This window comes from Lissotriton vulgaris, chromosome 6, assembly GCF_964263255.1.
Source record: "Lissotriton vulgaris chromosome 6, aLisVul1.2, whole genome shotgun sequence".
In the NCBI taxonomy this organism is placed as follows: Eukaryota; Metazoa; Chordata; class Amphibia; order Caudata; family Salamandridae; genus Lissotriton; species Lissotriton vulgaris.
This window is the reverse complement of record NC_141694.1, coordinates 1,404,745,787-1,404,770,895: the sequence shown is the minus strand read 5'-3', so window position 1 is coordinate 1,404,770,895 and position 25,109 is coordinate 1,404,745,787. Positions and strand designations below refer to the sequence as shown.

Sequence of the window (25,109 nt, the reverse complement as noted above, 5' to 3'; positions counted from 1 at the left end):
GTTGTGGACACAACAATACCCTCTGTGGCGCATGATACATGCAGCTAGGACTGAGGACTCACATTGTGTTCAGTCTCTCCAATGGCCACACAGATCATCGGCAGTGGTCGAAGTGGGGAAAAAAAGTAGGGGAACTGTGGGTGGAGCATCAGGGGGCAGGAATAATCTGAGGATTGGTCAGTGGGCGGAGTCAGAGGTGCGGCTAGAAAGAGCAAAACATTCCAATTTTTACTATGTTTGGCATTTCACTTAGTTACAGCTTATAACGTTATTCAATGCAACCAATAGATACCCGTTTATCTAAGGGGCACCTTCCTGCACAAAAACAATCCAAAGAGGCTTTTTCCCCTTTCTATGTGTGCTGCACATATTGATAAAGGAAAAACAGGGAGAAATTAAGATATTTCTCCTCGTTATGCCTCCCTTGGGGAGGCGTAAGATTTTGGTGCAGTGCCAGGTTTACTTTCCATTGCGTAAAAAAAACAGGAGAGTTGAGTGGGAACACCCACTGCCTGCAATGCCTTCCTTGCGCAGAGTAACGCAAAGCAGCAATTTGCGCTATATTGCATTACTCCATATTTATGAAACCATTCAAAGCCATGCAAAGTGGTTAAGCGTGGCTTCATAAATATGACTTGCAGATTTGTGTTGTGCATTTACTACTTTCCCTGGTGCAAGCATGACCTTCAAGGCTTTTCAAAACCAAAGATCAGCTGTGCTATACGCATTCATTTGGTTTATGGTCAATGGTTAAAACCACCCGTGAGGTAGAAATATTTCAGTTTTGTTGCATCAAGTGAATGTAAGTAAGTAATTTATTGTTTTAGGTTAATTAAAACCATTACAAAAGTACATTGATAGCTCATACCTTCGGATAAAAGGATTTTTAGAAAAATATATTATTTTTAAAACAAGAGAATTTTGATAAAAACAATTTGGTGCAGGTGTGAGGTCCCAGTGTGGTGTCTTGGCCAATATTCAACTAGTCCGGTCTGGTGCAATCTTCCAGATTTTTTAGTTTCAGTTCCAGACATTTCAGGAATTTGACCATCTTCCCATTTAATGGGGGATGGCCTGGGTCGAAGCAAGCAAGAACCGCTTGTCTGCGTGTGCGGATTTTAAGTTCATTGAAGGCCGTTTTTAACAGGGCAACTCTTTCCTCTTTCAGCCTTGGGCAGGTGCATAGTAGATGTTCGAAGTCTTCATACTCTGCCCCGCACAGCCTGCATTTTGTCCCCCAGCCCCTTCTCAGCCATGGTTGCAGATGCGGAATACAGGGTAGAATTCCTAGCCTATGTTTTAAAAAGGCTTCTTTTGATTTCCTGCCATACCCCAGACCAAAGTATGCTTGTAATCCAGGCGATTTGTATGTGGACAAAGTCATCCATGCGTGTCGCCTTTGTGAAAAGGTCGCTTTATCTTCCAGGTGCGATTGATTTTTTATGCTCTTGTTTACAACACGCTTGAATTGCACATGCGGTAAAGGAGTTTCCCATAGTTCTTTTAGACCTGTGGTAGTCAGGGATTCCTCTAGGAAAGATTTCGCCGGCAGTTGAAGAGAGCTGCTTAGGTCTAGCCATAGCAGGTGGTTCAGTGAATTTTCTGGCGAGTTCTTTATTTTCTGCCAGCACTTTATGTATGAACCTCTTCTTGCAAGCTTTTGGGAGGTCAGTCCAAACTCTAGCCGGATCTGGGCTTGTGAGGTGTAGGTTGGCAGATTAAAGAGAAGTCGGTAGGCCTTTGCAATGGTTGTGTCCAGCAATTTCTCATCTATGCCTTTTAGAGCCTCACTGCCGTATGTTATAGATGACTCTAGCTTGACTTGTGCCACACGGAGCAGTGGGAGTAGAGTGGGACCATTCATATTAGACTTTAGCTGTTTAAGCGTGGTAGCTATCAGCACCCCTTTCCTCTTAATTGCTTCTAGTTGGTTCATAAAGCGTCCTCCTTTATCGAACAATATTCCAAGGTATTTGTACTCTGAACAGTTCGCGACAACCTTTGTTCCAAGGAACCAAGTGTGCAGCTTTTTGTTCCCATTTATGGACAGAACTTTGGTCTTGTCGATATTTATTTCTAACAGGTTCGCTTCGGCATAACCATGCAGTGCATTGATGAGGTTTTGGAGACCTACTTTAGTGTGGCTGACCAGGACCACGTCGTCTGCGTAGGATAGGCTAGGCAGCGCTTTGCCCCCCAAGCGTGGAGCGTGCGCGTTACAGGTTTCTAGGGCAGGTGGTAAGTCGGCTGTAAATAGGTTGAAAAGGGTCGGTGCTAAGACGCACCCTTGCTTTAGGCCGTTGGTTGTTGGAATGCGCCTAGAAAGGTGTGTGCCGTTGCCGAGCTTTATCTGGACCCACGTGTTGGTGTGCAGTTCGATCAAAAGGTTCAGTAGGGGATCGGGGATTCCCCAGGAGGCCAGTTTTCTCCAGAGGTAGCCCCGGTTGACGTTATCAGGCAGAAACAGGACCACAATAATATCATACATTTGAATCAAAGCGAGAGAACAGAAAAGCCCTCACAGACTCGAAATATGCGATGGGTCAGTATTGAAGGTACACGTTAGATGGGGGATGAGTCAAAGGTCCATTGTACACAGGTACATGAAGTTGTGGACACAACAATACCCTCTGTGGCGCATGATACATGCAGCTAGGACTGAGGACTCACATTGTGTTCAGTCTCTCCAATGGCCACACAGATCATCGGCAGTGGTCGAAGTGGGGAAAAAAAGTAGGGGAACTGTGGGTGGAGCATCAGGGGGCAGGAATAATCTGAGGATTGGTCAGTGGGCGGAGTCAGAGGTGCGGCTAGAAAGAGCAAAACATTCCAATTTTTACTATGTTTGGCATTTCACTTAGTTACAGCTTATAACGTTATTCAATGCAACCAATAGATACCCGTTTATCTAAGGGGCACCTTCCTGCACAAAAACAATCCAAAGAGGCTTTTTCCCCTTTCTATGTGTGCTGCACATATTGATAAAGGAAAAACAGGGAGAAATTAAGATATTTCTCCTCGTTATGCCTCCCTTGGGGAGGCGTAAGATTTTGGTGCAGTGCCAGGTTTACTTTCCATTGCGTAAAAAAAACAGGAGAGTTGAGTGGGAACACCCACTGCCTGCAATGCCTTCCTTGCGCAGAGTAACGCAAAGCAGCAATTTGCGCTATATTGCATTACTCCATATTTATGAAACCATTCAAAGCCATGCAAAGTGGTTAAGCGTGGCTTCATAAATATGACTTGCAGATTTGTGTTGTGCATTTACTACTTTCCCTGGTGCAAGCATGACCTTCAAGGCTTTTCAAAACCAAAGATCAGCTGTGCTATACGCATTCATTTGGTTTATGGTCAATGGTTAAAACCACCCGTGAGGTAGAAATATTTCAGTTTTGTTGCATCAAGTGAATGGTGAATAGGTCCATGGAGCAATAAAGACCCGATGGGGGGTGGGCAGGCTGCAGCCCCCCCACCCCCTCACAGGATTCTTTTGGGTTCAATGGAATATAACAAGTTTGCTCTAGCTGACAGTTTACATAATATCACCAAAACAGCATAATGCCAAAGTCAGAGCTTTAAGTAGAAGGGTGGGTAGGCCATCTCAGAATGTGGGGAAAAAGACTTGGCATTAATATACTGTCACAGCTAGCTGAAGTCTGTTTTGGGGCTTGTGTTATGAGGGCTGGTTTACAAATAAAGCTGCTCGGCAGAGAACTGGTTTTTGTTTCCGTAGTGGGCATCTGTGGTTACTTGGTTGCTTTATTGTACGTTCATAAAAACCATCACAAAAAAATACAAATCACTTAGTACCGTCTGAAATACTATTCTTGGTATTTTCAATTATTAAAATAATAAGTATAGTTAAAACACTAAATAATTCTATCATAAATGATCAATTGCGCAAAAGCTTCCTAAAATATTCCTCAACTCACTATCCTTTGAATGCTGATCGAGGATGACGGATGCTGGAACTGCCACAAGGAGAAAGGTGACCTAGAACACCTAATCCTACACTGTTCCAAAGTCAGAGTGTTCTGGAGCAAAATCAGGCAATTCATATCCGACGTGACCGGCCAACCATTGCAAGGTAACATCAGAGAAATCACCGCGACAGCAATAGCCCAAAGCCCCAAAGCGAAAGATGACAGAGACCTGATAGACCTCCTCCTAACAACAGCACTGAAAATAATCCTCATGAACTGGAAGGACACCAGGAAAGCCACCTTCAAAGGCTGGCTAAACTGGATCACCTTCTTAAGAGGAGCAGACAACATAGCCTCGCACCACTCACCAGGCCATCACTCCGGGGGGGGAAATGTGGAACGCACTGGATGAGCACTTGATCACCCTCAAACCACCGTAAACCCCCAGGCTCCAACAGTAGGAACCAGCGGACAGAACTACCCCCCCCCCCCCCCCCCAGGGTTTCTTTCTCTCTCTCTTTTCTTCATTTCTCCACAAAAATCAGCGAAGCAGGGGATAAAAAAGTTTAATCGTTTTTACCACATAGCCCTGCGCGCAGGTGCGATATTAATGTTGAATACCACGTTGTATTGAGGCGTAAATCACTGCAGCAGCCGAGACGTTTTTTGGTGCCGATTGATTGCTCCTCCAGTGCAACACGGTTCTTACAGTGTTGTTGGGCAGGCCCCTGCCCACAGATACAGAGGGGAAGGGGGAGGCAGTCCTGGCAACTACAGAAGCCTTCCTCGATGTGCACCACACAGGGCTGGGGGGTCCTGTAATATTTTTTGTGTTCGAAGCATTACTGCCGTCCTGGGACGCATTTTTGAAATGAAGAAGTAGGGGAACGGACTTAGTTAAATTTAAAAAGTAGGGGCACGCCGTGCCCTTCCGATCCCGCCCACTTCCACCACTGATCATCGGGCCTCCTCGTTATGTGACCCTTAATCACAGAAGCACAGGCACTGTTCCCCTGCAACATCAGACAACAAAAACACGGAGCTACTGAAGCAATGCACCACCAGAACTTCCGGGTACGACCGAGATCTAATGGAGCCCTCTGTGCTCTCTCTGCTGACTGCACCTCCGTTATTATCCTTGCATGCTCCCTCTCTAGCTTATGCCTGCCCACAACCCAGGAACATCCTTCACACCATCTGACTGCAAAATGACTCCTCTCACACCATTTTACAGTAAAATTATTAGATTTATAACAACTGATGACTCAACTTGCGTTCTCCCTACATTTTCACCTGACTATTAATTCTTCAACCTGGGCATCTCCATACACTTTTTACCAAGGACATCACTCACATGAAAGTTAGGTCCTTCACATATTGTCTTAGAACAATCTCCTTGCTATGGGGTGGACTAGAGAATGTGCTGGCTGACTTATTCCTGCATGACTACTTGCACAGCCAGTGTTTATGGGTCTCTTGCCCGGCAGTGATGGGAGTCCACTTTCAGAACAGCTAGGAAGGTTGGAGATCATTCGCCTCCAGTCCCAGGCCAAGGGTCAGACAGCAGGTCACAGCCACATCCCTGTTTCAGACTTGAACTCGGGATGAAAACATCCACCGCTGGTGGTGGTGAACTGTTGGGTTCCATGGAGAATACAACTCGCTGAGACAAAAAATATCCTTAACAATGGTTTTTTTTAATAGTAGTGTCCTCAACATCTGGTACACTCCAAATGCACTGCAGCGCAAGGAGCCTTTTCTTGATGGAGTTTAGGCTTCCATGGCACCAAGGGTCATTATTGGTCGAAACTAAAAAACTAACAAAAACAAAAAAAGAAATCCTCAATGCCCACCTCAGCTTTCTTTCCAAACAGGAACAGCTGATAAAGTATGTATTTCTTTGATGGTTCTCTGATGGACAAATACTTTAGAAGGGAGGAGAAACCAGGTTATCGAGGATTATGCCTGTAGGAAAGAGGAGGGCTGGAGATGGGCCATGATTTCATGAAGAATGAAGGAAGTCATGCAGGGAGCTTTGAAGGATTAGGGCCAGGGCTCTCCAGGAAGAGTGAGTAGAAGGAAATGGATTGGATCTTTACCAGTGGTCTGTCATGCAACATGGGACAGGGATCTTGTAACCAGGTACATACCCCGAAATGAATATTTTTATCTTTCTAACATCTTCCACACATGGGGGGTTGGTATATCGTGTGAGAGCGTTAATAATACAGCTTAGCTAGTTTTTTGATGAATGAGAGTTAAAAGACGCTCTCAAAAATGTTTGCGTTGAAGATCAGGTTTTGCCATTCTGCCGCAGAGGACTATCACTGTAGTTACCGCGACATATGTGAGAGCATGTACCGATCGGACAGACACGATTGGCTCGATTCTTCAATGTGACCATTTTGGAGCGACATCTTTTTACTTTCATTCATCGAAACATGAGCTAAGCTGTATTATCAAACACCCTCATCAATATACTGACACCCCAAAGTGTGGAAATCATTAGTAGAAGAATATACATTTTGCGGTATATACCTGGTTACAAGATCCTTCTTAGCCACTTTGTGACATTAAATGAGGCCTGTTTAATCCTTTTGTCCTGCCATATTCCCACATTCTTCATTTTACATTGTTTTCCTGTTTACATCAATTTCTATGGTACCTAAAATATCGGTATGTTTTGCTTCTGGCTTTCCAGATGAAGGCGCTTGGTTCGTAGACTAGATTGCAAGAAGATTCATCAATGATCAAAGCCACCACACTTCCTCTCAGAATGTGCACATTTACTGCGACATACTATCATTTATTGTATTAACATAAGGAAAAAATAATTCCTGTTAAATATTAGATGTGATTCCATTAGAAAGGTGTTTCAATTATTGTAAGATTTGGATCTTAGTTCTCAAGCAGTATCATACAGTATTTCTACATTCAGGTCATAAAGTTTTAGCTTTGACCATGGTTCTTCTGTCTAGACGAGAGGAATGCTTGTTAGGAATTATTTTGTTTATAACTTGTCATGTAATCTTACAGACATTGTATACCACTGTTTTAAGAGACATTTAGTCTTAAGAAAGAGTAATTTAGTTGTTTCTTCATGTATACGCTTGGCCTTCATAATAATGAATTATCAAATGTGCAGTATATTGTAAAGTAAAAAATTAGTTGCCTAGGAATTGTACATACAATTGTATTTTCACTGCCCAGGGAACTGATAGCAGCAGCAGGGTGTCCTTAATAATACATTAAAAGACAGCTATAGTTCAATTTCTATTGTCTCTCTTATCAGATTTCTTGCATCAAAAGTAAGTGACAGAGGGCACCTCTGCCTTAACAAGATGGAACGGGTGTCTACGAAATACTGAGAGGGTGGACTCTTAAGAGGATTGTCCTTTGACATACATCATCTAAAGTCGACCAAAAAAAATTAAAAGTGATCTGAAAGAATCATAATGTCTTCCTCCTGTAAATCTGTGGCCTAGGTTCACTTAAAGAGAAAAGGGACCTCATTAGGATGCCGGTCAAAATCTCGGAAAGGTTTCTGACCAAATCAGATTCAGGGAGTCCGAGCAACCGATTATGATGTTTCTGAACACCCTTCGGTCGGACTCCCATTGATTTCAATGCAAGCCTGTGTTCCTATTGAAGAAAGGGGTGGGTGGGGAAAATTGTGCACCCTGTGGCGGGCACCCCATAGTGCCTGCCACACTGTGCATGGTATTGAAGAGGGGTCCCATGGTTACCACCACGGGCCCCATTCAGAAGGCTCTGGGTGAAGGGGGGCCCGCTACAGGTCCCCAAAGTAATATTCTGACTGCCAATCCGTGTCAGAACAACAGATTCGGAAAGGCTGTCCGAATCCGACATAGTAATACGTCAGTCAGAAACGCAGTCCGTAGACCTGTACGAGTCGGCTTCGAACGACTCTGTTCCTCCAAATACCGGTTGGAACCGAGTCGGAACCGAGTTGGAAATTCTGAAGGTTTTCAGACTATCGTAATCGGTCGGAAGGATTTCCAAATCGGTTGGAAAGACATGTACCGAATCGGATTCGGACAAACCGAATGCCATTTGGAGCTTTTCCGACCAACATCGTAACTGGCACCTAGACCTCAATTCTCTTAACATGGCATGAAGGACCAAGTGGTTGAACGAGGCCATGAGCAAAAAGCTTACTCAGCATTTGAAAGTGAACCAATGTGCTAGTTTTTCAGATACACATATGCTTGAATGTCTTTCATTCTATTTACAGTTAGTGAGCACAACAGGCTGGAAAAAATTGCTTTTGTGAGCACCAAGTGAATACATCTGATTTCCAGGCACAATTAATAATAACTATCTGCTAGGATACAAATAAGGAATTATTTGCTTAGAGGACGTTACTCATCTCTTGAGTGCATGGGAATGGCATTGCCAGTTTAACTGAAAGACGGATGGCAGAGGCTTGTGTTCTCCATTTTCAAAATACCATGTCTTTGTAAGCTGGTTATTGCAATAGCCAATATTTTGCTGAGCTCCCTTACAACACGATCAGAGCAAATTGTACCTCCTTATGTACAAGTAATGGTTTTCTGACTACTGCACACCTCACAATGAACCTAGGACCATTGGAATATCTGGTGCAACAATGCCAACACCTTTGTTTGGGTTATGCTGAAAATGAGGAATGGAATAGAAAGCAACTCTGTGGATGGAGTTCAAGTATGTGACCTTCTAGTCAATAGTAAGGAAAGCTTTCTAACTTGCAGTGAAGGCAGAGTGGTCATCTCTACAACAGAACACCTTCACCTCCACACATAATAGATTGTCTATCTGAAGGAGTTTTGGATAGCCGTGTTTGGTACAAGACTCGGCAGATATTTTATTAACCTCACTTCCACCGCCATCCTACGTTATTACATTTTTACTATGTTGATGAGAGAAAATTATCCTAAGCTAATACATTTTTCACTATGTTGATGAGTGAAAATGAACAATCTTGTTTTTGGGGCAGCAAGAACAGGGTATATGGAAAAAGAGGCAGCAAGTATATATTTTACAAAAACAGAATCCCAAATACAGACTGAATGAATCTCGAACTAACGTTCGCTGTACAAGTTAATTAACCATTACAAAAGATGCCTCCTTACAAAAACCACTATTCCGACTCGAATTCCAGAATATAGGGCAGGGGTCTCCAAACCGGTCCTGGAGGGCCGGATCCATGCCAGATTTTTTGGATATCCCCATTGAGATACATGTAGTAATTTTAAAAATCTGGCACGGATCCGGCCCTCCAGGACCGGTTTGGAGTCCCCTGATATAGGGATTCAAGGGAGGGTTTTGGTGTAGACTGGATGCTAGTAAGCAGATATTTATAAAAGGCCCAGATTTTCCAAGGTTTGGGGTATACAACGTTTGAGGTTTCATAGATGCTGAAATAACTAATGTCTTGCATTAACATTCCTGCCATTGCTACACATAGCACAAAGACGACTAGAAACTACAGTTCAGTGGCTAGTTTCCTTGATTTATTTGGTGATGGAGACGGGTGTTTCCAGGATGGCAATGCAGAGCTTCGATTTGAAAAAATGCTAACACTTCAACAAAGGAAAGTGTGAAAATGATTTCAAATTAATTCCACAAGTAAATACCCTATTATACACAAAGGGTAACGATATTGAGGTTTAGAAAGAAGTACAGAATTATACAAAAATCACAAATCGTCCAGCTCAACCTGTATTAATTACTTCTAAATCGTGAAATCATCGAACTATGACCCATACCATCTAGATTCCGGAAAAACGTTCCTTTATTTGGCTATTATATAGAATAAAATTATTTATTTGCATAGTTCATTGCACTGCATACTTCATAACATGGTTGATAACATCTGCATATTTCTAAACATTTTTATACAATTAATTTATTATTGTAAACTCCACAACCCAATCTCAAACAACATACATAAACATTCACACCTCACACACAAACAAAAATCAGACATGAGTAAAGAATAGGATATTTGATATGATATGATGGAGAGTCAGAGCATTCAGTCTCTTTATATAATATTGGATTGAAATTAGTGGACTCTTTATGGGCCATTGCTTGATCCGCCTGGGTGGACTTTTTTCCTTTGCAGTAGTATAATAATGGATGAGACTGTTGTGCTACTCAATGAAGTTCAGGAATTTAACAATAACAGGAAATGAGAGAAAAGTGCTCACAGCCCTAATGGACTCAAAAATAGGCTCTTATACACAAACTAAATGATAGAGGAGCATTAACAAGCCAGGAGGATTCCAATGTTCTATCTTTAGCAGCAGGAAAAACAGAAACGAGGGCGTGGTGCACCGTGCTAAGGGAGTGCGAGCAAACATTTTTCATCGCTTTTTCCTGGCCCTGTTATGGGAAAGGAGACAGAAGAACCGGGCCGATGGAGAATGTATAGGGAAAGTTGAGCATATTTATATCGTTTAAAGTAAAATGTTTTGGTGTCATCCTTACATCATACTTCACTTTTGCAAATGACCAAGTCCAGGAACAATCTGTGGGGAATTATTACATTGATTACACTTCATAGTAAAAACAAAAAGATACCTTAACAGAGTTTCCAGTGTGCAAAAGCTTCTTTAAAATTGATCCTGCAAAAAAAAGACAGAACATCGTGTGACCACTGCATAATCATTTTTTACACTCCCAAAATCACAAGGCACCATGATTTGGTAGAAGAGCGACATGTTCTATATTGTAGAAAACAACACTGACACAAGAGCGGTTAAAGTCAGGCAGGTCTGAATAGGATTTGTAATGTTTGTACCATAAACAGCTTTTCAAGAGGAACTTAAAGTATCTCCTTCATGCAACCTCTCACTTCCTTCCATGCTTCACAATGCTCTTCATAGGCTGCCATTCTCTCAGCGTCTTATTATTATCAGAGTCTTGATCTCTTCCCCTCTTTTCTATTGCTGCCCACGATCTTTAAGCCCTTCTGGATCTTCCTTATTCTTTCAACTCCACTCTGGCTGTCTTTCCATTACTTCTTTTCCTGTTTCACTTTTTTCTTTGTCAGTGCTATTGGTTTCCCCCAGTTTATGCTCTTTGCATTCCTTCAGTAAAAATCAATTATTCATGTTATGCATGTACTGCAGTCATGCTCTCCATCACAGTTGTTGCTATGATTACTCGTACAATGTAAGCAAGATTTCTTTCAACTTCTTAATAATGTGTGAATTGCGCGGACACCACTTTGCTTATGGTGCTCCATATAAAAATGTTAAATAAAACTCAAACGTGTGACTTAAACCAAATAAAAAGCATAGCTTTGTGTTGTCTTGTTTCCTTCAAACTGTTGCAGTGCCTAAGCGGTGTCACTCACATCTGCCCGTGTACTTACACAGCACACCACTGAGATCTCCACCAAACCAAGGAAGTTATACAAATGTTGGTTGCTATGAAGCTAACTCCACTGTCTTCTCCAAAACTACACAGACCTTACATAAGGAGTGCAATCTTTGCAGGTCATCACAGATAGGTGGGGAGGTGAATGGACAGTTTGTGTTCGTGAAGGGCTTGGAGATCAGATTTGTGTGTAGATTTCCATACCCATATTTCCTGGTTGCGATAAAGTCTGCATCCTTTGTTAAATTTATGCAGGTCAAACGGGCTAGTGTTGGAATTATCCCTTTTTGCAGGGTCATCCCAGAACTTTTTGCTTTCCTCCTGTATTTTTTTTTACCTGTTGGTGGTGGTTTTATGACTCTGGGCACTTTACCACTGCTGATCAGTACTAAAGTTCATATGCTCTCTTTTGTAAATTGTGTTATGGATTAGTGTATCCATGATTGGCTATTTGATTTGATTGTAAGACCCTAGCACAGTGCACTATCTGTGCCCAGGGCCTGTAAATCAAATGCTGCTGATGGGCTTGCAGCACTGATTGTGCCACCCACAAAAGCAGCTTGTAAAATGTGACTCAGGCCTGCCATTGCAGAGCCTGTGTGCAGTCTGGGACTGCCATGTCGACTTGGCAAGTGCACACACTTGCCAGTCCCTAAACCTTCCCTTTTCTACATATTAGTCAGTCCTAAGGTAGGCCCAAGTTACCTCTGTGGGCAGGGTGCATGGTATGTGAACGGTAGGACATGCCCCGATGTGTATGGTATGTCCTGATAGTGAAATACTGTCACTTTCGATTTTCCCTGTTGCAAGGCTGTGGGGAGTTTGTTTATAACATCTTATAAACATAACTAGCCCTGGGAACAAGGCAGAAAAATAAAGTTTAGTATGCCTGAATACAGAATGTTAAAGTGCATCTTTTATTGAGGGTGACTTTTTTATTCTGTGTTTGAAAACACCACTTTCAGAAAGTAAGTATTTTCTTGCCTAACCATCCAGTGTGCCTCTGCTAGGTTTGTGCATTACATGTCTAGCTTTTGGATAACAGGGTGTCTTGGCAGGGTTTTTGGCTCTATTTAGCAGTGATATAGACTTTAATCTTGCTCACATCTAGGATAGGTATTCTTAGCTTGTGTTGGCCCTTTTAAGCCCTTTCTTCCAGATCTAGAAGAGGCCATCTATTGCCTATTGGCTTTGGCCTGTTATTTTTGCTTATAGTAGAGGTTGGATCCTGTGGTCCTGACTTTATATTACACATTGGTATGGTTTATGTAGGTATTCTGACAGAGCTAAGGGGTATTTCATCCTTCTCAGGCGTACAGGCCCAGAACTAGAGGGACTTCATCTTGATGGAGCTGAGAGGCTTGCAGGGTAAAGGTAAAGTTTATAGTTAAAGCTGTTGTTCACTTGGAGAGAACCGGTCTGGGCCAGCCCTTATCGGTAGGCTGTATTATTCTCTGTGTCGAAGACACCACAAAAGGCTGGCCAGCTGGGTGTGTGTCCTTGACGCGGAGTGGTGCAGGGATCTGGTGGGCGGCAGGCTGATGGCTGGAACTTTCCATGAGGAAACAGCATTCTATATTAGTGAAGTGCAGAGGCGGAGCCAGTGAGTCGAACTGGAGTGGTGGAAGAGAGAGGGAGTCGAGCTGGAGTGGTAGATGAGTGAGGAGCTGTTGGAGTAGGAGAGAGAGAGGGTTCAAGCTAGAGAGAGCTGAGATGAATTGGAGGAGCAGAGAGTGTTGGTAGAGTTGCAGGAGTGGAATTGCAAGAGGAGAAGAGACAGAAAATGCTTGGAACAGAGAGAAGACAAACAGACAGTCAGTGAGCTGGAACTGAAGGAAGCAGTCAGAAGCAGTTACTTATCAGGAGGAGGTGTGAATAGCTGGAGTCTGAAGTAATGCCTTTTAGAAGAGACTGAAGTTATATCGTGGATTAACCTGTGGGAGCAGCTGGAGTTAATTGGACATTGGCACAGAGATCGTATCCAGAAGGAACAAGCTAGTGGAATGAACGAGTATCAGAGCGGCAGAAACCATTAGACTGAAGCTGGAAGGTGGAGAGAGTCCGTGGGGGAGAGAAATCCAGTGCAAAGTGATCAGGGCAGAGGTGTATCCAAGAGTGCAGGAGAGAGAGAGTCTGAGATGAGCCAAGGCACAGACGAGAGAGGAACCCAGATGACAGCTAGAACAAGACTTCACACTAATCAGGTGATATCGGTCCTGTCATATTAGTTTACTTTACACTTACATCTTAATCTTGTCTTTATTCCCTAGGCTATTGTATTGCTAATCCTTTTCCTTGCAGCAGTGTGTTCTATCTATAGTCTTTGTCAGTTACATGTGGATGTGTCCATTATAATACAGATCTGTGTATGTGTCTATATTGTTAAAATAAAAATGACCCCAGTTCTTAGTGAACTGACATGTGCCTTGTATTCTTGTTCAATCATGGTAACTTTTTTCTTCTAGTTGAGCATTGTTTGCATGAACGGATGCGAAATCCCGATCAGGTAAGGAGTGACCAAACAAATAGGAAGCGAGGGGACCTTTGATGCCAGGAGCAGAAGGCACATATTATTAATTGGCTAACTCCTAATATTGTAGTAGCAAGCCCTTAGTGAATAGGGAGAGAGACTTCCCAACATATAGAGAGAAAACTGAAGGTGTCCATAGGAAAGTGGTCGTCGTTGATATGCGGCGTTAATGAGAGCGCTGGGGAGGATACCAGCGTGGAGGTCTGCCGGATTGCGGGCCGTGTGTAAGTGAGAGCGCTGGGGGGGATACCAGCGTGGAGGTCTGCCGGATTGTAGACCGTGTGTAAATGAGAGCACTGGGGCTGCAGACCCATGTGTGTAGACACGCCGGATTGTGTGTCATATCTGCCCTAGGGTAGATTAGTCTGGGTCTGGGTGGCCGCAAGACTAGCTGATGTGAATAGAATATGGTAGAAAACCTATGCATGTTTATTGCTATTTCCCCATCCTTAGGTACGACCTGTACATATATGTATCCATACCCATTGTAAATACATTCTAAGGAGGGAGGTGATTACGTTTTGGCTGGGTTAGAGGGGCCCCTAGGGGCTGATTCCATCTAAGCAGAAAATCCGGCCATTACACAGGGGCTGTGGTTCCAGAAGTCGGATGAGTCAGGGTTGGGCTGAATAGGCCTGGGCTGCATTTGGAGTGGTGGGAGGAGTAGCACCTTCACCTGAATAGGGCTGTGCCGGCCTTCCACAATGACGGCTCCAGCCCCCTGTGGTGTGTCTGGAGCCAGGGCTCACATTGACAATGAAGGTTGTTGAGCACTTGGAAAGTGCCCCACAGAACTGGTTTTGGCTGGGTACAGACACTTTCTGCCTTTAGAGAACAGGGGATTTTTGGGTATAACAAGAGGGGCCCAGACCCCAGTCTTTTAGATCACTTCTGGGAATCAAGAGAAACCTTTGCCAAGGAGAAGAGCCGGATAAGCTGAGGAGGAATACTGCCCCTGTGCTGTTTGCTGTCTGGAGTTGGCCTGCAGTGGCTGCATGCTGCCAAGGAAAGGAGAAAAGCAATTTGCTGTTTGCTTTGTCATCTTGAGGAAGATCTTCAAGGGCTTGAAACTGAGCACTGAGCTTGCCTCCTGTTCTGAAGTCTCAGGGACACAAATACTTCACCACCAGCTCCCCAGAATTTCTTTGCTGGGAGTTCCAAACTGCAAAGAGGTGCCTGCTGCTGTTTAGGACCTCTGGAGACTGTTTGCCGCTGGGAACTGGGAAATCAACGGAACATCGCATCGAGGCGCCAAGACCGTCGCATCGCTGAGGGCCGAGGTAAGAAACAGACGCATCAACTCCCCATGCAGTAAGGAATCGACGCATCACCTCCCCTGCAGTAAGGAACCGACGCATCACCTTCCCTGTGGTCATTTTGTTTGTTTTGCATGATGCATTAAAGGTACCTTTGAGAAAAGTGTTGCATTTACAACTTGCATTGAACTGAACTATTTCTATCAGTTGAAAGCCTTATTTTTAATACTGTAATATGGATTTTTTTGTCGTTTGGTCTTGTTTTGGTTTAGATAAAGATTACTTACATTTTACACTGGTGTGGTGTCCATTTGTAGTGTTTTTACTGTATTACTGTATGTGTGCACAAATGCTTTAAACACTGCCTCTGAGATAAGCCAGTCTGCTCGTGCCAAGCTACCAAGGGGGTGAGCAGGGCTTATTTTAGAAGTGTATCCCCCTTACCACGACTAGTAGCAAGGGTCCCTATTTGGACAAAGTTACCTACCTCTGTCAACCAGAGACCCCCATTTCTAACACAGTGACATTTGCATTATATTGTGATAAAGACCAAATTCTGCATTTAATCCCCCCCCCCCGCACCCCCCCCCCCAAAAATCATTGTAGGCGGAATTTACTGCACCCGATAAATTCTGAACACATAGGAGTTGGATTTTATAGGGTGCGATAAATAGCAGCCACCATTATGGTGGAACTTACAATCAGGGCCTTAAATTCAATGAAAAGCTAATTTACAGATATCAAATTTTACAGCTATCATCAAGGGCAGATTTTCGACCGAGGGGTTCTGAACGATGTAAGATTAAACATAACTCGGAGATAAAAAAATATCCCTCTGTTGAAATCTAAACATATGCAACTCCATGTAACTGATTACTTAACGTGTATACAAGAAAAAACACTCCACTTCTAATTGCTCTGTTCCTATAAATAACTGATAGTTGCAGGCATTTGCTTCAAATTGTATCCTCAAATTTTAGATTAAAAAAAACAATACCTAAATCAAGTATGTATTGCTGTGGCAATGGACCTCCCTATAAACATTCATGATTTAGGATGATCCCAGTAATTCAGGCTTGCTTCTCCTGTGAGAACCAAATGTGAGGCAGGGGCAAGAAAGGCGACTCCTCTTGCTTTTACAGACCGGTTCATCCCCATGACACATTATTCCAAAGGAGAAAATTGCAGAACAGCTTCGGAAATGATATATTATCTTTCTATATCATGCTGCTTGTGAAGCACTGCAGGTAATTTAGAACTGCCTCGAATGGTTCAGGGCCACAATTTTGAAAAGCTGCAGCGCAAGCATGTTGCTAGCTTTACAATGCTGCTCTACTTCTGTTAACATTAACTTGTTTCTTTACAGATCATTTGCACTGTAGCGTTTGCACATAATATGGTGGTCTAAAAACGTCGGTTAACTATTGTTTATCAAATGGATGTATAATTGTTTAAGTTAGTCAAATAATGTACATCTGGAAGATATATAAAAGTAACATTTATTCACAAAGTGGCTGATACAGCTGTCTTTCCCACTGCCACAAAAGAAATCCATTTTTATCCCGTTGTTTATACTTTTGACTTCTGATTTTTTTTTTTAAAGCGCATCTCCTTGAAGAAATCACAACACCAGCACTGGGGCCTTGAGGCCTTCAAAGACAAGGAGACTGCTTGCGGCGTTCAGGCTAAAATGGCCATTTGGAACCAGTGTTTGCATCAATTTTTAATGAAGTCATTATATTTAAAGAGGAAAACAAAGAAAACTGAAAACAAGACCCAGAATCAATCCACACAGTTTTACCGCTGACCTAAGTTTACAAAAATGACGTGAAGAACCATCAGAGGTGCATATTTAAACAATCTACAAGAAGTGTAGATCTGGTTTGTAATACTACTTAGGCGGGCAGCCGTATGATTTCTTAATGCTTTAAAATATAAAATACAAGAGGTTCTATGCAGAAAAAATATAAATCCAGCTTGATTAAAGGATTAAATGATTATTTTGTGCTATAAACCGGACTGTGATTTATGTTAATGCAGTTTGTTTGAGATTCAAGCTCATTTTCTTTATCTGTCCAGTTCAAACCTAATATTCACTGGACTGTTTTATTTATTGCTTTCAGTGTTTTAGATAATGTGCTGAAACTAAAGGCAGTTGGAGTGGCCGCCTCGTTCCACATCTTCAAGAAATAATGAAACTGTTTCCTGTACAAGGAATACTTCTCTTAAACCCTCGATACTCCTTTACTTGCTTTCGGCTCTCAGATGAAAAGGTCTTTGTTGACCACATTCTCGCCAAGTTATACCCTTCGTCTTACCATTACATTCTTTTCATAAGTTCCTGAAATACATGATTTATTTTAAGCCTATATTACTCCTGTGTGGTGATCTGACACCCCTCATAAGTCAGGGTTGTGCTATGGAACATGTCCTGCTTCACCTGGGCCTATGGTCGATGCAGAGTAACTGTGGCCTTGTGTTCCAGAGTGGACCTTTCTAGCATTTGCCACTGCAGACTGACTGTCTCGACGTAGGTGGACTCAATTGTGTTGCACCGGTGAGCACCGCCTTCTCCTCCAAGGATGGCAGTCTTAATATCACTACACAGGTTAGGGTCACCTTCACCCATTGATCCTGTACTAAACCCTGGGTCTGATCTCGGAGGACTGTGCAGGTCGCCCAACATCTCAAGAAGTAATATGGGACTTACTGATTACAACACGGATCACTGTAACAAAATCTGAATCAACAATATCATGTAACATAAGTATTGTGTCAAAAATATGGTTTACAAAAATATTATTTCCCTATCTTTATAATGGTAAGTACAAAAATATCAAAACAAATATTGTTTCACGTTAATAGTTACAAAACCTACAATATTGTTTCTTAATTTATATATTGTTTAAAGTAGTAAATCCTAAATATTTTAATATATTCCCTTAATAAAATGCTGGTTAAATAAATCTGAATAATTTTAATACTTTAAGTAAATATATACTTATATAAACAAAATATACATATATGTGCGTATTATATATATATATATATATATATATATATATATTACGCTCCAAATATCCCAGGATAATCAGTCCTTTAGGAAAGTAGCACACACGAAGCCCCAAGGCGAAACGCGTCGTTGCTGTTGGTTCTTACATTAAAACCTTTGTGGAACCTCCCCTGTGTGTGCTACTCTCCTAAAGGACTGATTATCCTGGAATATTTGGAGCGTAATTTAAAGACACGGGTACACCCCCGTTTTTGTGTGCACCCACTCGTGTGTGCAGCTGGTTGGTGTTCTGAAGCTGTTTATATGTATATATATATATATATATATATATATATATATCAAGGAAAAACTCGTCTCAAACCTCCAACGCTGCCAAGTGTCACACAGCCATGGACAAACGAAGAGAGGAACCCAGGAATGGTGCCAAACAAGTGCGTTTATTGTTGCTCAATCTCGCCCAGCATGCCCGCCATTACGCGTTTCGACAGTATCCACTGTCTTGATCACATGATGTGATCGCAAAGTTACATGGGAATTTATTTTCATTTTCATTGACACAAAAGGTGGACTACTTAGCGGCCACCATGTTCAAAAAAGTGCTTTCAAAAGGGTACATTAAAACAGATAAAGGACTAAACCATCAATCTTCAGCCCTCCTTGTATAGTAAATACAACCCATAGTGGGTGAATAAACAGAAGTATATACATATATGTGCAATTTCGCAAATAAATAAGTATGTACAAAAAACTTCATGACTATATACATATAAATATATAAATACGTAGATCATAAAATTCAGATTTTAAATCCAAAAATTAATGTAGATTTCTATTTTCTGACCCTTCTAAAAACCACAATTTAGAAAATATATCCCAAGTGGGATTTTTCAATAAAGTGTCAAGTGCTATATGTAAACACAATCTCATGTAAACATTGGCAGTTTATATCATTAGATTCCCATAATGTAACAAGGAGCAGCCATCATTGCTAAAGTGCAAAAAAAGAATATCTAAAGTGTACAGTGCAAATAAAAATTGTTCAAAATTATTAAAAAATGGAAGAGCCCCTCCCTTTGGAATTCATTGAACTGACAGATGTTAACACACAGTTCCATCCGGGAACGTAAAACAGTTCAAATGGCATGTTATTTATCTTTCTAGTTTACACAGGACAGTGTTATGCCATTACCAGACAGTATGATCATTTAAGGGTTGGGTACAGCTACAGATAATATGAACTATAGACAGGTGTATAAGTCCTCACTGGCGTTAAGACCTCCAGGGGCACGACTGTTCAGTTCCAAAATGTACCGAGTCTCAAGGACCCTCAGTAGCCCATCCCTATTCCCCCCTCTCCTAAGGGGTGGCACACAATCTATAACAAAATAGGTGAGGTGCTTGGGATCACTCCCATGCACCGCCTGAAAATGACGTGCCACCGGGTAGGATTGCTCATTATTGGAGATTGCCCTCAGGTGCTGCAGTATTCTCCTGTGAACCGGAAGCCGGGTACTCCCTACATACCTGAGTTCACAGGGGCACTGCAGCACATAAACGGCAAACTCCGTTTTGCAAGACAACTGTTTGGTTATTAGTACAGGTTCTTCTTTAAAAGGGATGCTGTAGCGTGTTGTGTTGCATCCATTTTTGCAGGCCTTACAGCTGGAACATTTTATAAAACCTTTCTTCAAATCCATAAAGGTTTTAGATACTGGAAGTTCCAAGTGATTCTTTACTAGCCTGTCTGACATAGAGGGGGATTTTCTGAAGGAAAATTCTGGTCTTTTGCCCACTGTCCCACCAATGTTGGGGTCCCCCGTCACCAGGTTCCAGTTACGGCTAAAGATTCGCCTAATCTCATTGTGTTGTTGGTTATATGTAACCACTACCCTTGAGCTATCCTTGGAAGTCACTTTTTGAGCAGTATCACATTTTGATTTAGGTGCCAGAATCTGTGCCCTAGTCATATTGTTTGCACGCTCTATGGCCCTGGCGATGACTCTTGGTGAATACCCTCTAGCCAAAAAACGTAATCTGCTTCCATCCATGGCTCTTAGGCATTCCCCGTCATCACTACAAATTCTTTTAATACGTAGCATCTACCCGAAGGGGATGCTTTGTATTAAGTGATGCGGGTGTTGGCTTGCCGCGTGCAGGATGGTGTTACCCGCAGTTGGCTTTCTATATAGCCGTGTGGCTAGATTACCTTCGTGTATATAAACCTCTATGTCAAGAAAACAGAGCTGCGTTTTACTCATGGTGGAGGTAAATTCTAGATTGAGATCATTACAGTTCAATACCTTTACAAATTCCTGGGCTTCAAGCATAGTACCCTGCCAGATAAAGAAGAGATCGTCTATGTATCTTAGATAGACCGGTACATGCCCCCTCATAATGGCCTGATGCTGTACCATGAGGACCTGTTCCTCCCACCAGCCCATGTGCAAGCACGCTAGGCTGGGAGAAAAACAGGCCCCCATAGCTACCCCTCTGATCTGCTGATACACTTGACTATTGAACAAAAAATAATTTTGCTCCAGACAAATCTTGATCATAGCAGTTAGCATGGAATTGTGAGCTGAGAAATTGATAGATCTCCTATTTAGAAAATAGTTCACTGCCCTAATACCGTCTAGATGACGTATAGACGTGTATAGGGATGTGACGTCTAAACTCATGAGTACACAGTCCTGATTCCAAACAAAATTGCCCAATTTTCTGACAAAATCTGAAGAGTCCTGTATGTAAGAGTCCAAATTTTTGACACTGTCCTGTAAAAAATAATCAATGTAGATTGACATCTTTTCAGTGGAACTATTAATCGCTGAGATTATGGGTCTCCCGGGGGGGATTTCAGTGTTCTTGTGAACCTTTGGGAGCAGGTAAAAGGAAGGGATGACCGGGAATTCCTTCTTCAAAAACCCCAGCTCCTCCTTTGTTATTAAATTGCTACATTTCCATGCAATTAGTTTGGCCCTTTGGTCTTCCCATGCCAACCTTACAGCTCCCAAATTGCTCCTTCTGTAACATGAATGGTCCTGCAATTGCTTCTCCGCTTCCTCAATATACATTTGGCGAGGCCACAGTACTATATTACCACCCTTAGCTGCTTGGCGGACCAGAATGGTATTGTCTGAATCCAGTTTTTCACAAGGGTGTTGAAGCTCTGATTTTGATTGCTGATCACTCTACGCCTTTTGTTAGTGGTGATATAAAGTTGTTTCAAGTCTTTTGTAATTAAATCTTGATACACATCAATATTATCATGTGGCATTATAGGGAGGAATACTGATTTCGGTTTGAACGGAGTAACCCCAGAAGCCTGATCAACTCTTGACCTTACTAGAGGCAACATTGTTGAGGGATTAGTTTCCTCCTGTAAATCCCATATCTCCTCAAAATCCTCTCTGTCCCCCGCTTCCAAGGTGACAGAATCCATTTCAGTTGCTCCCAATCTTTTCTTTCTCGCCGGTTGCATTTTAAAATATTTTTTCAACTTTAATTTCCTCACAAAGCGGAAAGCATCCATTCTTGTGTCTGCATAATTAAAGTTGCACGGAGGGCAAAACGATAAGCCTAGACTTAAAATATTGGTTTCCTTCTCAGTCAATTTTAAAGTAGTCAAATTCATTATTGTGTTGGGGCTGCTGCCTGTGTTTTTACCGCTTTTTTGTTGTTCCAGCGGTTTTTCTTTTGGCTGTTGTTTGTTTTGCCTTTTGTTGCACTTTCTCCTTTCGCCTCGTTTCCTGTTGGCCCTTTGGCGTTTTGACCGCCAGTCTGTCCTCTGGATCTCAATGTGTCTCGGCGATCCTGACACATACAGCTCATTTCCTGGGCCTTGGAGAGTGCTGTAAACCCCAACGGCATGCTTCTTGCCCCCTCATTTTCGGATTCGCTGCCCACAGAACTTGCATCCGAAGAGGAAGGGATGCTTGGTGCATTGTCAGGAGCGACCACACGTGTTTTTCTAGCCCTCGCCTTGATGTTTTCATAGCGTTTGGCGTAGGTGAAGATCTGCCCATGTAAATAATCCAAGCGATCCCGCTCGAATTTGTAGGCTTTCCGTTTTTTTATAATATCTTCCTCCTTAGTTAGCCGGGTTTGCATTTCAGCTCGCATTTTATCCGTCGCTTCACTTCTTCCCATGCCTTCTATCTCCTCTTCCAATGTTTCAATCTGCGTCTGTAGCTTGCAACGATCAGATTCAGCGTATTTCACCAATATTTTCATCAGTTTTGCTGAAGATTCTAAGTTTGCCTCTGCCCATTCAGTGAGCATATCTGGATCGGGTGTCTCGTAGATAGGGGCTAAGCTGATTCATAACCCTCTAGTATATATATATATATATATATGATTCCAGAGACTTTCTATGCAGAAAGAAACAGGTCCACACAGGTCCACAGGAAACCTTCATTTATTCACAGCAGCTCAGGATCGGCAGACCGGTTTCGGCTAGTGTGCCTTTTTCAATGCCTTTCTCCCTCACATTAACCTGCTGTCCACTTTTAAAAGCACAGTGCCCCGCTACGATTGGTGTAGGCACTGCGAGGGTAGGAAAAGTCTCCTGAACTCGGTGCTCCCAGCCTCGGTGCTCCAAGTTCTCTTGCTGCAGGTACATGCACATAAGTACTGCTCCCAGCGGGTCGTGCCTGCAGCTACACTTTTCCTTCCCCGATGTTTTCGTGATGAAAATGTTAGCTTTCCTGTGTCCTTCATCCAGCCAACAAGTCCCACAAAGCACCTTGGCGCACTTCTCTAAAGTAAGTACTGAGAAGCGCTGTTTGTGAAGTCACTAATTTGACAGCATGCGCCAGTTCATGATACGCTGTCTGCGAGGTCACAGATTCACACAGCTTGTGCCTTGCAGTAAATGGTGGCGGTTCGGCGTTGTTCCCAAGCACATTGAGAGACATCCAAGGAGTTTGCCACTGAAAACACCGAACTTACTTCAGGAAGGGGACTTTGCGGTGTGCGTGGCCCGCACCTATAAACGATTCCAGAGACTTTCTATGCAGAAAGAAACAGGTCCACACAGGTCTACAGGAAACCTTCATTTATTCACAGCAGCTCAGGATCGGCAGACCGGTTTCGGCTAGTGTGCCTTTTTCAATGCCTTCCTCCCTCACATTAACCTGCTGTCCACTTTTAAAAGCACAGTGCTCCGCTACGATTGGTGTAGGCAGGTACATGCACCTTCATTTATTCACAGCAGCTCAGGATCGGCAGCTCAGGATCGGCAGACCGGTTTCGGCTAGTGTGCCTTTTTCAATGCCTTTCTCCCTCACATTAACCTGCTGTCCACTTTTAAAAGCACAGTGCCAGGATGGCAGTCTTAATATCACTACACAGGTTAGGGTCACCTTCACCCATTGATCCTGTACTAAACCCTGGGCCTGATGTCAGAGGACTGTGCAGGTCGCCCAACATCTCAAGAAGTAATATGGGACTTACTGATTACAACACGGATCACTGTAACAAAATCTGAATCAACAATATCATGTAACCGAAGTATTGTGTCAAAAATATGGTTTACAAAAATGTTATTTCCCTATCTTTATAATGGTAAGTACAAAAATATCAAAACAAACATTGTTTCACGTTAATAGTTACAAAACCTACAATATTGTTTCTTAATTTATATATTGTTTAAAGTAGTAAATCCTAAATATTTTAATATATTCCCTTAATAAAATGCTGGTTAAATAAATCTGAATAATTTTAATACTTTAAGTAAATATATACTTATATAAACAAAATATACATATATGTGCGTATTATATATATATATATATATATATATATTACCTACTGGCGGTCGCCAGTAGGTAGTTCTAGTTAGGATTGTTTTGTCTAGGGAATTCGCAACATTCTATTGGGAATAACTTTGGCGTCGGTTGAGGAATCTGGCTGAAAATTTCCTCAAATTTGCCTCGCGGCGCTCCGCTCCTTCCCTGAAAGTTTGGGGGGGATTCGTCAAGTGGGGGCCGAGATAAAAGGGGGGTCCCAAAACGTGTTTTCCCCATGTTAATTTCCATAGGGCGGTCAAACTCACTTTTAGCCCGAACGGCTGAATGGATTTCCACCAAACTTGGCAAAATTGTAGGGACTGGTAGCCCGATGTGCCTTTGCTATGTCTCAAGATATGTGCTCTAGTGGATTTTGAGTAATTTAGGTTAAAAAAATATATATATCTATAAGAGCGCCCCGGTACGAGCACCGGGGCGCGAACCAGCGCGCTACGCGAGTTCGCACGCGGAAAGCTGATTGGCTCTCGGGTGTCTGTCAACATTCCAAACAGTCCGGAGCGGCCGCCATCTTGTGTCCGGGTAGGATCGAGACACAAGAGGTGGCAAAAACAAAGGGGGAAATGACCAAAAGGGGGCAGAGTAGACCCCCCTGACCCCCTAGGTTTGATGTGGGGGCCATAAAAGGGCCCCGCGGGGCAAAACATTTATTTTTTATTTTTTTCGATTTGCGCGGGGGGAGCGCCCGGTACGCGCACTGGGGAGCGTACCGGAGAGCGTACCATGGGGGAAAAAGAATGACAGAGTTTTAAAAAAATGTAGCCTTTTTTTTATAAATTGGAGGTAGTTCTAAAAATAACTCGTTTTCTTTTTTCTTTTTGTGGTTTTATATATTTTTAATGTTTTTTTGAACATTTTGTACTTTTTTTGGCTTTTATGAACAATTTTATATTTCTTTTGTTATTTTTATGGGGAGAAACAAAAAACAGGGAATTGTAAACGGCTCAACTGAAGCAAAAAAAAAAATCAGGAAAAAATTAAGGTTTTTTGGGGCAATTGTGGTTGTCACCAGCACGGTTGATGAGCTTTATGCTTTGCTCACCATAGGTGATTGTTTTACCACAAAATATACAAGTGATCTTGTATTGCCCAAACTGGGGTTGTATGTTTGGGACCATTTCCCTTGTCTCTGGTCCCGATGGAGTGGGTTGCTTTCTTTTGGAGGTGCTGGGTGAAGATTGGGGAGGGTTTCTGGCC

At 42.5% G+C, this 25,109-nt stretch overlaps 1 protein-coding gene across 5 annotated transcripts in view; it reads right to left on the bottom strand.

Annotated features, from left to right (window-relative positions):
* Positions 1-25,109, bottom strand: part of RALGAPA2 (Ral GTPase activating protein catalytic subunit alpha 2) — a 1,781,019-nt gene that overhangs the window by 1,328,481 nt on the left and 427,429 nt on the right. For all 5 annotated transcript variants that reach the window (XM_086927515.1, XM_086927511.1, XM_086927512.1 and 2 more), the window contains exon 5: positions 10,509-10,552. In XM_086927515.1, coding sequence (XP_086783641.1) covers positions 10,509-10,552 — 44 coding nt within the window. The remainder of the gene's footprint in view (positions 1-10,508; positions 10,553-25,109) is intronic.